Source organism: Medicago sativa, chromosome 3, assembly GCF_051527215.1.
Source record: "Medicago sativa cultivar Bolivia chromosome 3, Bolivia_mono, whole genome shotgun sequence".
Taxonomy (NCBI): Eukaryota; Viridiplantae; Streptophyta; class Magnoliopsida; order Fabales; family Fabaceae; genus Medicago; species Medicago sativa.
In genome coordinates, this window is record NC_140751.1 from 67,742,240 (window position 1) to 67,759,755 (window position 17,516).

General features: G+C 35.2%; 3 protein-coding genes and 2 non-coding genes across 7 annotated transcripts; 4 read left to right on the forward strand and 1 right to left on the reverse strand.

Moving 5' to 3' along the window:
* The first annotated feature begins 2,905 nt into the window (after window positions 1-2,905).
* On the forward strand, window positions 2,906-4,076 carry LOC146939429 (uncharacterized). The gene is made up of 2 exons (XM_085753084.1): window positions 2,906-3,037; window positions 3,592-4,076. Exon 2 carries the CDS (start codon window positions 3,594-3,596, stop codon window positions 3,897-3,899), a length of 306 nt encoding a protein of 101 aa, XP_085609210.1. The 5' UTR covers window positions 2,906-3,037; window positions 3,592-3,593; the 3' UTR covers window positions 3,900-4,076.
* Window positions 4,077-5,347: 1,271 nt separating this feature from the next.
* Window positions 5,348-5,507, forward strand: LOC146939430 (small nucleolar RNA snoR2/U65). Its single transcript, XR_015033887.1, has one exon. It is a non-coding gene; the product is annotated as a small nucleolar RNA snoR2/U65 (small nucleolar RNA).
* Window positions 5,508-5,592: 85 nt separating this feature from the next.
* On the forward strand, window positions 5,593-5,675 carry LOC146939431 (small nucleolar RNA snoR77Y). Its single transcript, XR_015033716.1, has one exon. It is a non-coding gene; the product is annotated as a small nucleolar RNA snoR77Y (small nucleolar RNA).
* Window positions 5,676-8,824: 3,149 nt separating this feature from the next.
* Window positions 8,825-10,565, forward strand: LOC146939432 (protein ROOT PRIMORDIUM DEFECTIVE 1-like). Its single transcript, XM_085753085.1, has one exon. The coding sequence runs from the start codon at window positions 9,053-9,055 to the stop codon at window positions 10,328-10,330; it is 1,278 nt and encodes a 425-aa protein (XP_085609211.1). The 5' UTR covers window positions 8,825-9,052; the 3' UTR covers window positions 10,331-10,565.
* Window positions 10,566-13,518: 2,953 nt separating this feature from the next.
* LOC146939433 (WAT1-related protein At3g02690, chloroplastic-like) lies at window positions 13,519-16,902 on the reverse strand. 3 transcript variants are annotated; one of them, XM_085753092.1, is made up of 6 exons: window positions 16,369-16,898; window positions 15,620-15,742; window positions 15,193-15,342; window positions 14,802-14,973; window positions 14,409-14,469; window positions 13,519-14,049 (listed from the first exon to the last, which is right to left on the reverse strand). In XM_085753092.1, the coding sequence occupies exons 1-6, from the start codon at window positions 16,741-16,743 to the stop codon at window positions 13,947-13,949; spliced, it is 984 nt and encodes a 327-aa protein (XP_085609218.1). In that variant the 5' UTR covers window positions 16,744-16,898; the 3' UTR covers window positions 13,519-13,946. The 3 variants fall into 3 exon arrangements, with proteins under 3 accessions (XP_085609218.1, XP_085609219.1, XP_085609220.1); XM_085753093.1 differs by having other exon boundaries at window positions 13,519-14,086; window positions 16,369-16,714; XM_085753094.1 differs by lacking the exon at window positions 15,620-15,742 and having other exon boundaries at window positions 16,369-16,902.
* Between the last annotated feature and the right edge of the window lie 614 nt (window positions 16,903-17,516).

Consider the following 17,516-nt stretch of genomic DNA (forward strand, 5'->3'; position numbering starts at 1 on the left):
ATATTTAAAGGAACGATGATCTAATGATTATGAATATAAATCGCTCCAGTAGTTGAGAAAATCAGGTTTATAGTTGGATTAAACGAATCGGAAGTAATTAATGACTTTTAACCTTTGTGAGCTGAGTAAAAGATTCTAACGGCTAGTCTCTTACTTTATGTCATAATGATGACACTGTTCACGCTCTGCTCTGACGAATTGCGTCGCATCATCTCATCTCTCAAGGACCAACCGATGATATAACACATCTCTAATGAATTACGTCACACTTGAGGGACATATAGTTCCTGCCTCACTTGAAGTAAAGGAAATTGCAGTTGAGGAAAGTCAGCCGACCTTGACTAATTTCATCTATCATCAACAAGCTTGAAGTTTAACATATTAAAACAATGAAAAGTAAACAAAAATTAGAAATATAATCCTATTCGAAATCATATAAATCGAATAAATGATTAATATGGTTTAGCAAATGTAATCCAAAACGCATAAGTAGACAAGAAAAAAAATTCTACCAAACCACGAAGATTTGAGAAAATGCATGCTAACCTCTTGAGCATTTGTGCAAAACATCTATAATTTGAAGAGTTTGACGAAACTTAGTTGAAAATTGACACAATGAGAAATGAGAGAAAGTAATTGAGTAATGCATATAAGTGTTTTTACATAATAATCCTAAAGCTATTACTTTTCCTATCCTACGAGGTTCTCAAGCGCCCTATTTTTTTTTACCAAAATGCCCTTCGAAAATTAAAATCCTAAAACTTTCGATATATAAAAGGAAGATCAGAAACTTCCCCCATTTCTACAATTTTACTTTTACATTTAACTTTCTCTCTCTCCCTTATCCCAAAATTTGAAACCCACAAATTGGCCGAATCTTGGAGTATTTTCTCTTCTCACAATCATCACATTTGAAGCTTTATCAAACATCAAAGTGAAGGTTAGGTCTCATTTCCTCTGCATGCAAGTGTTTACGTTAGATTTCTTCTTCTTCTGAGAATTGAATATGTGCGGATTATAAAATCCGAACTGTATTGTTGAAGTTCAGATTTTATAATCCGAAGTGTACCAATAGATAGATATTTTGACAATTTCATGGATTTATGTTGATTGTGTGTTACCTGATTATGCATGTTACATGTATGGATCATGTTGAGTGCACCGAGGGTGAAAGAACAACAAAGCATGCTTCTGTTAAGAGTGAGCGTGTGGAGAGGTTGCAAGCGGAGGGGGAGAGATCCTAGGTGTGGCAGGGGCAGGGGAAGGGTACGCCATGCTGGTGCTGATGGCGAGGGAACATCTTAGGGGAACTATCATGAGCCACAGTACGAGCCCCAGATGGAGATGGAGGAGCAAGTGAGGGGTGAAGTTGACTATCAGGAGGTGGATGATGATGAGCAGCATGAGCGTGTACAACTGGAGCTAAAGCCATAGGAGCTTGATGACTATCCTAGTGGCCCACACAACTTGACTATGCTGACCAAGTACTATATGTTCACGTGGTGAGGATGGCGACTGATGGAGTAGTATGACATTACACCTTTTATTTAATGAAAAATGAATTTGTATACGATCACTGTGAAATTGATGTTAATTTTTTGTTTTCAATTTTTGCAATGGTGTGACAATTTAAAATGTGTAAACAATGGGAAGAAGATAGAGGTGATACATAAACCAAATAGGACTCGGATGTCAGCATAGTGGTTTAAGGATGGCCTGAGAGCCACCATTTTTTAGTGACTGCAGGATATCAGCTACATCCAAATTAACCACGAGATTTGTTCTGCCTTTGTGGAGGGATGACACGAGGAAACATCGAGCTTCCATCTTTCATTTGGGGAGATGACAGTGACACTCGATGATGTGCCCTTTTTGTTGCATCTCCCCATCGAGGGTGTGCTCTTGCTCACGAAAGTATGCCCATGGTTGATGTTGTTCAGCTGATGATGGAGCGGTTGGGGGTTGATGCGGGCAAGGCATGGACTGAGGTGGAAAAGACAAAAAGTGGACATGCACAGTTTAACTTCTTGAAGGATATTTTCAAGGAGCGTCTTCAGGAGGCACAAGAGGCCTACCATGCTAGTTAGTTGGTTGAGATGCAGCAGAAGCGGTACCAATCTCTCCGCATATATTTTCTTTACTTGGTGGGTATCACGTTCTTCATTGACAAGAGCGCCCACTATGTGGATGTTGCTTATTTGAGGTACTTTAAAGAGTTGGAGTTTGTCTATGATTATGCATGGGGAGATGCTGCCCTTGGACACCTATATATGGAACTTAACAATGCCTCTCATTATAAGACCAAACATCTTGCATGATAATTATCTTTGTTGCAGGTATAAATAAATAAATAATAATGGGCTGCTTGTTTATTCATCTGTATGTCATGATTGTTTGTATATTTATATGTTGTTGATTTTGTTGCAGACTTGGGTCTTTCAACACTTCAGGGGTATGGGGATCAAGGACGCATGAGGTGGATATTTGTTGAATTCTGCTCTTCTACCAACACATTTTGCTCGCGCCCAACTGAAATACCGAAAATACCTCTGCGTTAGTTAAGTAACGCAAGTGTTAATATATGCGCAACTTAAGTCACCCTGCGTGAGTTAAGTATCGCAGAGTTCTTTTATTTACTTTATTTATTTATTTACTTTATTCTAATTTATTTATTCATTTTATTCAAATTAATTTATTTACTTTATTCTAATTTATTTATTCAATTTATTCGAATTTATTTATTTACTTTATTCAAATTTATTTATTCAATACGCAATCATGAAATAAATGTAAAAATTAACAAAAATAAAGGAACAAAAATAATAGTTTTTTTTTAGAGAACAAAAATAATAGATATAAAATATCGTTTTATTAATATAATAATTCATATTTGTTTGATGTTTGTTTTGTTATAAATCCCAGTGGAAAAAAGCTCAAAACAAATCACGTTATAGTTCACTCCCACATTCTCTAAACCCTTCTTCGGTGCAGTTCAACCCTTTTTCTGGAAAAACTTTCTTCTGCTTCCAACAAACAAGTAAGCCCTCACTTCCTATGTTCTCTTCATCTTTTCTCTTTTCTTTCTCATCCACAATTTCATGTGTTTGTTCTTAATTCTTTTCCGGAATCCTTCACAGTTAGGTTTTTCACGTTTTCTGGGTTAGTGTGTTAGAAATCCTTCACGGAATCGTTTCTGGAAATATCGATTTGGTGCGTGCATAGTGTTCCGGTTAATTCTTCCCGGAATCGTTTGGTGAAGAATTCCGGTTCAGGCACAAAAAAAATTACGTTCTTAATTTTTTTTTTTTTTTGAACTGACGGCATAGCTCTCTGAAGTAGCTTTTGTCATGATCTACTACTTTTTTAACTTAATTGATACTTCAATTATTGGTTCCTGTACAACAAAATCTGATGAGTGTAATTGATATTTTAACTTCTATGGAAAAGCACTTTCCATACAATACTTTTCATGAATTTGTGATGTTATTGTTTAAGTTTAATTCTTGTCCTGTTTGGAGTTATAATGTACTAACCCTAGTGTTTTCTCACGCATAATTCATTCTAACCCTGTTGTTTTTTCTCACGCAAAAGGAATGGATACCAAGGATGGAGTTCGTGGTGTCGAGGAAGGAGTTCGTGATCTCGTTTTAGGGGTGGTAGAGGGGGACGTCAAGAATGGAGAGGGGGATGGACTCAAGGTTGCACAGGAGATGTTTACTCGTTATTGGTTCCAGAAGGGTATGGAGGGTGGTACTGCACCATCACCTGCCATCTTTCAAAAAGCTGGACTTGATCTTTTCTTCGACATTGCTGTTGATTGTTTCAACCAAGGTTCTGCTTCCCGAGCCTCCGTTTCTGCATCCGGACATGTTGCTGCTGCTGCTACTGATACCGAGTGAGGAGTAGACTATGTTCTTGTTATTTCGTCTCATTATGTGATTATGCTTCCATTAGACTTGATTAAGTAGTACAATTTATGAGTTTTTATCATGTTGACAAAATTGAATTGGAATTACAGTCTGAAAAACTTTGATGTAAATTTCTTGACTACGGCACCCAGGCTTCAAAATTGCTAATTTGTTTTGTTTTATACATAGTAATAGGATTGATAAAACTGTCTTGTGTGTGTGTGAGCGTGTGTATTGGTACATGAGTCATATTTTATAAGGAGTGATTGAATGTGTTTAATTCGAAGCAATCACATTTGGACGGACGAGATTAATTAAACTTAGGAAATGATGTGCTGCATTATTGATCGATGTTGTAGAGGTACCTTTTAATCTTACAATGAAGCTATGCGCCAATCATATTTGATGGCTATGTCTCATGCCCTTGTTGCTCTTTTATGGATTCTGTTAGACTTTAGAACTAAGATTTGATTCCAGTCTAACATTAATTGGCTACCATGACTTCTCATCCGAGGAGTGTCTACGGGGCTACGGGCGCATAGGTTCTTTGTAAAGGTTATGGAACCGCAACTTTTTGTTCATTTCATTGCCACATTCGCTCTTCCTTGGCATATTTTATTGTATATCCACTCCCCTGAAGAGGGCAGAACATCTTATTTTCCATGTATGTTAAGATTCTTTCATTGCTATTCTATTTATGGTTCTTTCATTGCTATTTCTTCAAGTTTTACTAGTTTAAATGCATATTTCTAAATTGCTTAAAATCTGATTGAAAATAATTTAACATCTGAAAACATAATTATGGGGCATCCAACCAAACTCTTGTTTTTCCTGCAAGATATGTCATGACCAATTGCTGTCACTGGTTTTCCATTACAATTTGTTTTTGTTTCACATATCCAAGCTGCTGTTGTGGCGGTGTGCATAATTTGTTGCCTCGGCGGCTCAGCCCCTTGTTCACCAATAAAAACCCATTTTTTAATGTATGTGTATAGTAAATTGTAAATGATATTCTACTGTAGGAAGTAGCTACGATGCAATCTGCCACACTGTCATAGTGTTTGGGGATAATTTGTTCTACACCAAGATGATGTTTTTTGCATGTTGCAATTGTGTAAAATGGCAGTATGATGTGATATCTTCATCATTGCTTGTGTTGTATGTTGTGCTGTATCTATCAATGATTGTTTTCTTTGAGTTTGAGTTAATTTATAGCCTACTATCAATTCTTGCATAGGATATGGTTTAACTCCTCCATGATACTTACATGATAAGAAGTGTAAAGTACCCTGTGAGGAGGATCTCCCAAAAACTGATAGGAAGTGTTGTAGGACTCTAAAAACAGCAGCTCCGATTCTAAATTTGTTCGTACACTGAAACCAAATTGCTGTTATCGGCTGAGACAATATTTTGCTCCGCTGTGTTTGTGATTTGAAACAGGTCTATTGGTCCATCTCTGGTAGCTATATACGAGCTCTGACCAGAAATGCTATGATTAGACCAAAATCAATAGTGCATGTCATTTGATTCGCATCTTGATAGGAATCTGCTGATACTATATACTATGATTATGCAGAGCCGATTTGTGCGATTACATTTTTATGTATTATAACTTATGACTTCTGATCTTTTCATTATTCATTTTTTTGGTGTTTTTGGGCCATTAGTGGTGTGTTGTCTAGTGAAGCTGATGATACAAAATCAAATTGGAATTACCGTCTGAATAACTATGATGTGAATTTCTTGGCTGTGGTACTGAGGCTTCAAATACTAATTTGTTTTGTTTGTTTCCACTCATATTTTAAAAATACATAGTCCGATTTACATGTATAATTTCATTATAATTATTATCATTGAACGTAATAATTGGTATTTTGGATGTCTAGCATAGGAACTTTGGTCTTGTTTGGAGTTTGAATTGGTAGTGAGAGGGAGTGCTATGAGGTTAATGGAAGAGGAAACTTTTTACTGTTATTGAGGATTTTAAGCAAAAATGCTTCTCATCTCTATAATACTCAAACCAAAAATCAGTCATGCTTTTCCAAATAAGGCAAAAAAAAATTCTTCAAGTATGATAACCTATGAAGCCCCGATACGGATACGGGTACGATACGATACGGGTACGCGAATACGTTAAAAATTTGAAATTTATGATACGATACGGCTTGGATACGTTTACAATTTTTTTTAATATATATATTAGACATAAACGCACAAAAAATAAATAGCGTGAAATCTTAAAATTAATTACACCAAGTCAAAATACAATGGACCATTCACCAACTAAGATAGCATCCTTTAAACCAAAACATACCATATAAACAACCTGCACCATGATGATACTAAGGTAGTATGAAGATAGTCACCCTTTTCAAGTAATGGTCAATATAATGATCCCAATTTACAAAAATTAATACTTGTGATCAAAATACAAATAAAAATTTCAAATAAAAATTAAATTAAATTAAATCATTCGTATACTTCTGGGATACGTATCCGGGAGTATCCTTAACGTATCCTTAAGGTATCCAATATATTTTTAAATAAAAATTAAATTAAATCATTCGGATACTTCTGGGATACGTATCCGGGAGTATCCGCGGAGTATCGGTATCCGATACGTATCCGACACGGGTACGGCACCATTTTGGAGTATCCGGGCTTCATAGATGATAACATTGCTATCTTTCTGTATGGATTTGAAAGAGTACATATGCAGGTAATTTCCAATTTTTAAGTGACAGTTCTCTTGATCCTTGTTTAAATATTATCCAAGCTCAATGAGAAGTACTGATATTTCATTATAAAAATACTTTTTTTTTTACGGTACATTATAAAAATACATAGTCAGATTAGCATGTATAATTCATTATAATTATTATTTTATTGAATGTAATAATTGGCATTTTCAATGTATAGTATAGGATTGATAAAACTTTGGCCTTGTTTGGTGTTTGAATTGGTAGTAAGAGGGAAGGTTTTGAGGGTAATGGAAGATTAAACTTTTGACTGTTATTGATGGTTTTAAGCAAATTTTCAAATATCCAATCTCAATAAGAAGTACCAATATTTGTTGAGCAACTTCTAATTGTCAAAGACCGAAAATGTAAATCAGACTACAAGCAACACACTTGAAAATAATATGTTACAGGGACTATGGTTATCACTTGCAAAAATGGGATTTATTTAGAGTGATTATGGCTGAAGCATAAATGTTTTAAAGGTTTGGAAAATTGGTAGCAGACTTGTGGATTAACGGTAAGAAAACTCAATTAACGATCGATGCTTCAGCATACTTTCTCTGACTTTGGTCTATTTATAGTTCACTGCTCCAAGTTTTGTTTGTTGTAGTCTGGGTTGTCTGATGCAAGAATTTGAATCCTAAGTTCTATGATTGTGGGCGATGGATAAGGATAACCATATGAAGAAAAACTGGGCATTGAAGTTGATATCGACATTCAACTGAACCTATATAAAAACTTAACTATTTTTATTATTGCAAATTGAACATAAATTTAATTTAAAATAAACTTTGTGTAGTGCGCGAGCTCCTACACTCGTCTAAAATATAAAAGATATCATATTTAACATGGCATTTTAATTTGAACTGAACCTATATAAAAACTTAACTATTTTTATTATTGCAAATTGAACATAAATTTAATTTAAAATAAACTTTGTGTAGTGCGCGAGCTCCTACACTCGTCTAAAATATAAAAGATATCATATTTAACATGGCATTTTAATTTTAAAGTATCATTTTTGTTTGTTTTTTTTTTTTTATGCAATAGATATTAGTATCTTAATTGTTAAAGAGCAAGTTCAAAAATGACCTTATTATTACTCCATATCCTCTATTAAAAAAAAAAATACGCTGATTTTAGTGTAATTGGACATAAATTTTTAAGATAAATAAGTAAGGTGTTTGAGATTCGAACATCGGCTCCTACATTTGCCTAAATCTATAAGAGACATTCAGGTCAATAAAATTCGATGTATTTGATCTAAATTTTGAACCAAGTACATTAATTTTCATTTATCCAAATGTCTCTTATAAACAAGACCTGATGATTTTTTGGTGTAAATCGGGTATCCTCTGCGCGCAACTGCGGAGACTAATCCCTCGAGCATTGTGTGGCAAGCTATCCCTAAAAGTTTTAACGCTGCTGCACGCCCAAGACTGGATTCGAACTCAGGACCTTGGTTAAAGTAGAAGAGACTCGTGCCATCTCATCTAAACGCTCTTGGGTAACAAGGCATGATGATGGTAATGAAAGAGAAAATATTTCATTTTGTCAACATTAAATAAACTTTATTTAGAATTCTTTTAATTATGTTTTTGGTAAGGATAACAAAGTTTTTGGTTAGGATAACAAATATTAAGGTTTATACCAAAATAAGTAGATGAGTCGGATTTGAACTCCGAACGTTACGTCTGACCTAATTAATGATTGAGTTAAGATTACTGAACATGTTATTGTGGTCTATGTATTTATTAATAATTTTTTTTAAGAGTTATTAATGAAAAATTATGACGCACAGGTATTTTACATGCCCCTTCAAAAAAAAACAAGTATTCCTTCCGTTTCAAAATGAGTATCAGCTTTAGGCTTTGACACACATATTAAGAAATGGAATGAAATAATCATTGGATATAACGCTTTTACTAAACTGCCCCTTACTTTATAAGAAAAAGACAAAATAAAAGTTGCATTGAAAATTGTGAGAGAAAAGTTAGAGTATTTATTGAGGGTAAAGTTGGAAGAAAAAAAATTAAAGTTGTATTGGAAATGTAAAGTGACATTCATTTTGAAACAAATTTTTTTGGCTAAAGTGACACTGATTTTTAAACAGAGGGAATATTTTACATGTACTAAGCTTTTTTAACGTGTATCATAGTACTACCACGTGTACCACCTTCTTTACTGGTTCAAAAAGAAGAGATAATCATTTAAAGTTTGGATAAAACATTTTCTTATTCTTACAACATTGAATTAGTTAGTTTTATAAACTTTAAATTTTCCTTCTTCTACCATTAATCCACTATCCTAATCCTAATGCTTTAAACTTATATACTCTGAAATCTGAATCAAAATAATCCGTTTCATTCAGCCAATTACAACGACCATTAGGTGTTCGACGAAATGTCAAACCGAGTTTTCATGAAAAAGAGGTCGCTCACTCAAATGGGCACTCACATTGTGAACTTCTTAACCCAACACAAACATCAAAATCAACAACAAGCACTTTGTGTTTTCATTCGATTGAAAACAACGTCTATCCAATACGTAAATTCACGAGCTCGAGACCCCACTTTCGAGAAACTTATGGATAAATATAAAAACCTTCTCAAAGTCATTGCCGTTCAAGACCTTATCCTTGCTAACCCCAGAAACCGATCAGTCTCTGTTGATTTCCTCTCCAATCTCTCCCAGAAGCTCCACCTTAACCGCGGTGCCACTGCCTTCCTCCGCAAGTTTCCTCACATCTTCGATATTTACTACGAACCTTCCAAGTTGCAGCCGTTTTGCAGGTTAACTGATGCTGCTCTTGATGTTTCCCGCCTTGAAGCTGAGGCTATTAATGCTTCTTTGCCTCTTGTTGTTGAAAGGCTTGTTCGGATATTGTCTATGTCTGCTTCCAGAACGGTTCCTCTTAGAGCTGTTTTCAAGGTTTGGAGGGAGCTTGGTCTTCCTGATGATTTTGAGGACTCGGTTATAGCTGCTAATTCTGATATTTTTCAGCTTTGTGATGCGGATGAACAGAATACTCATTTGTTGAAGCTGGTTGGTGATGTTCCCAGCAGTGGATTTAGAGCTGCTGTTGAGGACTGGAGGGTTGTCGAGTGGTGTAAAGAGGATTCTGGTGTTAATAGCATGGAAATGCGGTATAGTTTTAAACAACGGTATCCTCCAGGGATGCGGTTGAGCAAGAACTTCAGAGCCAATGTGAAGGAATGGCAGAGTTTGCCTTATATGGGACCGTATGAGATGGTCAGTGAGAAGAAGAAGACATCTAAGGCTGGAATGATGGCGATGGAGAAGCGAGCGGTGTCCATTGTTCATGAGTTTATGAGTTTAACAGTGGAAAAGATGGTGGAAGTTGAGAAGATAAGCCAATTTAGAAAATGGTTTGGTATTGATTTTAATATAAGGGATCTATTCTTGGATCACCCGGGGATCTTCTACTTGTCGACAAAGGGTAAAAGGCACACTGTTTTCCTGAGAGAAGCTTATGAACGAGGATGTTTGATACATCCAAATCCTGTCTATGATGCAAGGAGAAAGCTACTTGATCTTGTTGCTTTAGAACGTCGGGGTTTACCTGCTGTTAATTCCAAGTTGCAGGACAGAAGCAGTAGCAATGAGGTTGAACAAGGGGAAAACTTGCAAAGACACGATTCGTTATCATCTTTTGACTAAAGCATCATTGTGTTACAGCTTTCTCTAGTTTTCATAAATCATAAACACAATTTTGCTTTTAGTTGTGCTACAATACAATACAACTAGTATGTAGTGTCTTTGTAAGAATGAAAGTGGTGTATTGTGAATTTCCAAACATGTATGTTTGAAGTTGATTGCATTGACATTAAAATGCATTATGGGCGTGTATTTTTTATATTGCTATTTGTTATGTATATCATTTTCTCCTCTCTTATTTTGTTATCAAGGAACATCTCTGTACAAATTGAATGTATTTCAATGTTTTACACTCATCTCTGAAGAGGCGTAAGTAATACTTGCTGGAAATTCAATGCAGGGGAAGCTGATAATAATTTTGCTAGCATATTTTCTTCAAAGAGTCAGGAAACAACACCAGTTGTAGTTATCCCTCAGTTATCACCACCTCCACATTCGAATGTGTAATCACGTTGTTCATTCTTTAACATTGTTATTTTCGTTGTTTGATTTTGTTTATTAATTTTGCTTATATATTCTCATTCTGATTTATTTGTTTACAAGATTAAAGGCAATTGATTGTTATACTGAACTTCTTTTCAATGTGATTTTTAAAAAATATTTTTCCATAGGGTCTTTTAACAACTGTTGTCGATTAGTTCAGCCTCCTATAGGATGCTTTATTTGTCTTGCCATGAATACTACCTTGTAGTTTTCTTTTTGTTATGAACTTATAAACTTGAGTGAGTGTATGCCACTGCATTATAAATTTTGCTTGCATTGAAAGTATCCTGTGACAAACTAGAGAGAGCACTCCCGAAAGTGGAATCAACTGGTTTAGTTTGTCGTTGAATACTTCACTAGTCGTCACATGAATTTGTCTTCTAGTTTATTCTTCAATTATCTGGGGTGATTCATGAGTGTCCCGTAAACCCATTTCTTGCTCAACCTTGCTGGCATGCTATAATGCTAGTTAGTGTGTCCACTTTTTTAGTGACTTGTAATGGCAACATACTATTATGAACTACAACAAAATAGGAAGCACATCCATACTAATTTGCGTGAAATTTAAAAAGATTCCTGATATGTAGTATTTATTACAGCTTTTGTAGATGTTTCCCTATAAGAAACTTTGCAGATGAGTCCTTTTGAAAGCTTTAAAGATATTGATGAATCATGTTCATTCAAGGAATCCTGGGCTCTAGCAGTCTAGCAGAAGTGAGATTTTAAGATTATAGTTTTTGCTAAAGATGTTTAGTGATCTGTGTTGTCCTTAATATATAATAGTAACCGACAATTATTGAAGGCTTCTCAAAATGGAGCTCGCTCTAACCAAGCAAGGTTTTGGCGATTCACCAGGTCCTCAATCTGCACGTAAGATTATAGTTTTTGAGGATGATGTATACCTTACTATTGTCTTTGTAATTTTGATCTTCACTATGAAGCCTTTCTTGTCCATATCATTTGCTTTTTGACTCTGATTACACATCGTCAGTCCCTGGGTTTGGTTGAAACAACGTCATAAATCAAATGAGTAATTCCAATAAGCATTGTTTTCTACTCATATTGGCATCATAGGCTGCAATTAATTTAAAGCTTTTTTTTCGTTAACTCAGAGAAGTTTTTACTGAGTAAATCCTAGTTTTGAATATATCAAAAAGTTTCCATAAAAAGTAAACGTGTGCTTTTCTGTCTAATCTTAGAAATGCTGATGACAGAAATACTAACAGCACATATGATACTCAACATTGGACTTAGTAGTTCCATTTTGTGTTTTCATATTGAACTACTTTGTAAGTTTTGACGTGTCTTAAGAACTACTTAAGTTCAAAATTGTCTCTTTCCCACATTCTCTTGTGTTACTTTACCATGCATTATTTAAACTATCATTATGGAAGCCTACTCTATTGTGGTAAAAATCCTCACTACTAATTCTAGGAATAGTATCCCAGCAATGGAAGTCAGGAAAAGACAAGCTCGGAATCAATTTTATCAACAGTGGTTGCCTTCCCTGGAAATATGAGTTGCTTTGAAAATTTGAAACACACGTGACGAGTGATCTAAAGAATTACACCACTTGTTAGCAAGCTGTCAGGGAACAATCGAGGAAGCAAAAAAATCTAGAATCGTGAGTCAAGAATCACACTCCAACCAGAGATTTTTCCGACCATTTTTATGAGCCAACTCAATAGCTGTCATTGCACCCATAAGCTTGATATGAAAGGCGAAGGAGTGCCCAATATTTAAAGAAAAACAACCTGAGGTCAGCACACATATAGCCTCTGAAGATGCTAAATCAAGAAGACCTCTAGCAGGATTAAAGTCTCCAAAGGATGTAAGACCATGAAGGGAGAATGGTGGTAGAGCAAATTACTTTAGTCAAGAGGGAGGCGATGGTTTGAGAACCTGTAGAAATTTAAGAGTCCTTGAAAGTGAGAATGATGGGGTTGTATGCTTCCAAATTTAATGATCATTAAAGCTATTCTCAGGGATATAGACTCGCTGCAAGATAGAATAGACAAAAGGAAAGGCTGGGTCAAATTTCGTGCCGCGTAAATCATGATTTTCATTTTGCAACAAAAAACATTTCACAAGAAACTAATTGTTGTTCATTTAGTAATTTGCCGAGCTGAATTTTCATAAATCGTTGCAAGTTTATCCTTAATACCAGTGCAAATGGAAGAAGCAGCATGATATTTGACAAGACTAGCTACTCTCATAGTCATAACTCAGGCACGCAAAAGAGAAGAAATGGCTTCTTAGAATAGAATTTAGGAAGTCCCAAAAACTTCAACTTGGCAGCATCATTAACCTACCACAAAAATCTCACACCAAGATCACCCTACAAGAGGGAAGAACAAACTTTATGCCTCGCCATCATAGCAAACTTTTTCTTGCTGACAAGAATACACGGAGAAAATTTGCAGGTGATATGCATGAACTTTCTTTTAGTTGTCCAAAGTATCTTCCACCAAGAGTAAGAGACTAATCCCTCTAGGCGTGAAGATTCGTTTAAGGAACTGCTCTCTCCTGATAGGTGATAATCTTATGCACTGCCAGCCAATGATAGAACACCCATAAGCACATACTTAAAAGGCTAAGTTATCTTCTGGCACTGATAATGCATAAACTAACACTATAACAATAGTGTAATAATGCAATAAAAGAAATCATATTCTGGATTCAGGATCAAATTCATTATGTATCACAAATTTGGAACTAACTAGAGATGTGTATTGCATTCGTGTGAGCAACAATTGACATTTACAAAACTTTCCATAAACAAGTCATAATCTATACATTCTTATTCAGTCCTAGCGTAGCAGTAAAGTCATCTAATACAATAAAATTTCTATGGAAACAATTTTCTCTTGTATAAGGATTAAGGATTGTGTTCTACTCTGGTAACTTACAATTTTCTGCTACACATTGTCGAGAAAGAGACTCGAAGCCTGATATAACAACTAATCAAAATTGTATTCACACTATAAAGCATGATAGCAAGTGCTGAACATGTCACTCAAACTTCTCTCCTCACCCTGTCCAAAAGCACTAGCATTCCCAATTTGAGTTCATGACAATTTTTTCGTTGGGTTAGCTTGTGAGAGCCAGCAGAAAACTGACTATGTAATTATCTAATTCATTCCGAAGTGTTTCTAAAGTTAACCATGTATATTGCAGCTACAGTAATACTGGCTCCAACAATCTGTACAGGTGAAAAGGTCTCACCAAGATACAGAAACCTGAAATACCAAACCAAAAAATGTGTATACAAAGGTCCTGAAAAAGAAACATAAAAATGTAATTTGACAGAAAACATGTTAATTTGCTAGTGGAAATGCCAGTGAAAAAAGCTACGAAAAAGTTATGATTTTGAAGGCACAATACTTCAATAAAATTATTATGTCACTGGATTGTTATTCTGTTAAAAACAATTATATCAAAAGATTGTCACTTTTTTCGCCTGAATGACTTCACAATTAAAGAAGCATATAATCATCAGTTGTATTTCTGATTTTTATTCTCTCTGCTACATATTTTGAAAAAAACAAAAACAAACTTCAAAATCCTGCGACTCTTTTCCATCACTAGGCAGTCTTACCCGAAAATTGAGGCAAACATTGGGGTTAGAAATGTAAGTGAACTGAGCTTGGTCAAGCTACCTGCAATACATCACAAAAACAATGTCACTACTAATATGACATATTCATTATGGGCTGATATGGATTTTGAAAAAAACAAAAAAAACTTCAAATCTTCAAGTGTATAAAATGGCTAAAGATAAATCAATATACTGATTACAATGTGGAAGGCGTGAACCATTTTGGATCAAAGTGGCACTAATGATACTTTTACAACCATCCCGGTGGAGATTTAAACTACGTTCTTTGAGGTTACAAGGTCAAATTCCTAAAACTGAGCTTACTTTAGTGATTATGAATGAAAATTCACTGCAAGGAAAAGAGAGAGATTATAATCAAAAAGATATACAGACCTTTAGTTGCACTGTAAAAGAACACACCATAGCTAACAGCGCTTCCAAAAATGGACATGTAGAGGAGTGCCAATACATCAGTTGAACTGTAATCTTTAAGACTCCCACTTACAGCAGGGTCGTTGTTAAGAATCGCTAATGCCACAAGGGGGAGACCACCAATAACCATATGCTGCAAAAGAAATAGGATAGTAAAGTTTTAAACCAAACTTCTACAAAGTTCTTAAACAACTATATACCTTTCACACACCCTTTCCTCTTTTTTTTTAAACGATTAGATTTTTTTCGCAAAAATACTAATATACGAATGTAACACCCATATAATCATCATTTCACTACTTTCAGTATACAAACATTCATAACTCAAGTTAAAATGAGATTTGAAGCGCACCCATCCAGTTGCCATGATAGGATCAGAGTACTTGGAGACCCACCGAACCATGACAGTGCCAACTGCCATGCTCTGAGCTGCAAGAAGCATCCACATCTCCCCACTTCCCCATAGTGAGAAGTTGCTCCCATCAATTGATAGGGAAGGTAACTGCAGTAAAACCAGTAGTGCTGCATTACTGAATAGTATATAATAGAAGGTATTGGTTAGGCCAAGAGAAATTGTACATCTCAAAATTACAAAATCAACTCGGCAATGTATTTCTTGGTTGTGCACACTGGAGACAACGCTAACTATACCGAAACATATCCTTAATATCCTTCCAATTATATGCATAATCCTTTTGACTGCTAACTTTGGGTTGTGCATAAAGGGTGTGAGAACTAAGTCACTTCCTTTAGGTTAAACTTAATCAAACTTAAACTACCTCGAGTAACACAAGTCCTATGACACCAAGTACAAGCCCGGCAGCTCCAACAATTCCAATGGACTCGCCAAATAGCAAAGCCGCAAGTATAGCCACTGTCAAAGGTTGTGAATCAATAATAACCTGCCATATATCCACACTAGATAGTCAAAGCAAGCAACAATTCATGCTCTTACTGCTCCAAATTTAACTCAGCAACTTTTCCTCTAGTCCAGTTCTATCAATATGACACACATACATCATTTTATAGAGTAATTTCACGGGATTCAACATTAATCTTAGCCATACAATGTGCATTAGATAAGGACTATACTGTAGTTTCTAGCAATGATACGAACTAGACATAAACACCCAAACAAAACAGCAATATCAATATAAAATCTGAGCATAAATATAAGTCCCGTTTAAAAGAAAAAGAAAAGTGTCTCTAAATCTAAGTCATGTTACAAATTGTTAGATACATTTATTGTTTTTTTCCGAATATAGTCATTATTACTACTACTAATTTGTCTTCGAAGATAAAAAAAAATCAGAGTTGAACATATCTATCACAAATGACAATTTAGTACGTAAACATACACACAATGTAAACACTAATTACATTAGAAACATTTTCACCTATAGTCTTATTTGAGGATATATACAAGGTAAGTGTTTACTGCCCAAACAATAATAATAGAATAGTAGTAGTAATAGTAATAGTAGAGTAGTAACAGTAAAATTCACTTAGAAATGAAGTGCAAACATACACTGCCCAAACCAGCTGAAGTTTTCTCTAACCCTTCAGCGAGAAAACCCTGAAAGCAAGCAGCATCGACGAGAGCAAATATGGCGATGGAGAGCCAAGCATGGAAGCCAGAAGGAAACGCCCTTCCTCTAGAACCAGCAAAAGCAACAAGAAGGAACCCGGCAGGAATGAGACGAAACGAAGAAACAAAAAAAGGACCGCATTTCGGAATCACTTCTTTCATCGCCACCATGGAAGTGCCCCAGAAGAAGAACGGCGATATTAACACAGCACCTTCCCATAACCCTTCAACTATCGTTGGCAATGATTCATCTTTGTCACTTGCTTTTCCATCTTCTTCTGCACTTAAGAGGCACTCTTTTACTGGCTTATCCATGCTTTATGTGGTTCATGAGTGTGTGTGAACATAGTTATTGCTCAACTTTGTTCTCATGCTATAATGCTAGTTAGTAGTGGGGTCCACTTTGCTACAATCTTTGTTGGAGTTTACGATGGTATAAAACAAAGTGACGCTGCTTTTGTCTCTATCAGTCTTCCCGACTCTATTGAGTGAAGGAGAATACTATGGCTGAAGATATTCTCAATCATATTACGGTACAATTTTGTTGTGAGCCAACTACAAAAAAATAATAAAAAGAAAATGATGAAGACAATTATAGTTGTTAGTATTGTCCCCACCAATCTATATTTACTAATTAAATGCGAACATGTATACCGGTGAATCTCCTTCAGGATACTTTGAAAACCTTGATATGATTTATACAATCACAACAAACATATCTTTAATAGTATTTTACAAAAAAATGTTCCCTACTCCTCTTCTCATGGATTAGAGAAGAGAATGATGATTTAAAGAAATAGATTGAAAATGGTAGAAAAAGGGTGAGAATGATGATAATTTCTATGTCCGTTTGTGTAGATAGAATATCTCTATGTATAAAGAAAGTCATATCGCTTTGTGAAGAGAAATGACCATTCAAAATTTCTGTCATGTTAATCAGAACGGTAAATATGTTTAAAGTTCAAAATAATACACAACGGGTGCGTTCATTCAGCTGTGATGCTCACACTATTAAGAGTAATAAACTCGGTGTGCAACTATTAATTTTAAATTTTTTATGAGCTTCACTGCTGAATGGTTAAAGAACC

What these genes read in the sequence shown, in the direction of transcription:
- LOC146939429 (XM_085753084.1), top strand. Translation starts at nt 3,594, where the DNA reads ATGGATACCAAGGATGGAGTTCGTGGTGTCGAGGAAGGAGTTCGTGAT.
- LOC146939433 (XM_085753092.1), bottom strand. Translation starts at nt 16,743, where the DNA reads ATGGATAAGCCAGTAAAAGAGTGCCTCTTAAGTGCAGAAGAAGATGGA. An exon ending in CTTCAGCTGGTTTGGGCAGT is followed by an intron (nt 15,743 to 16,368) that starts GTATGTTTGCAC and finishes GATATATGGCAG; the next exon opens with GTTATTATTGATTCACAACC. An exon ending in CTTTTACAGTGCAACTAAAG is followed by an intron (nt 14,470 to 14,801) that starts GTCTGTATATCT and finishes GATGTATTGCAG; the next exon opens with GTAGCTTGACCAAGCTCAGT.
- LOC146939432 (XM_085753085.1), top strand. Translation starts at nt 9,053, where the DNA reads ATGTCAAACCGAGTTTTCATGAAAAAGAGGTCGCTCACTCAAATGGGC.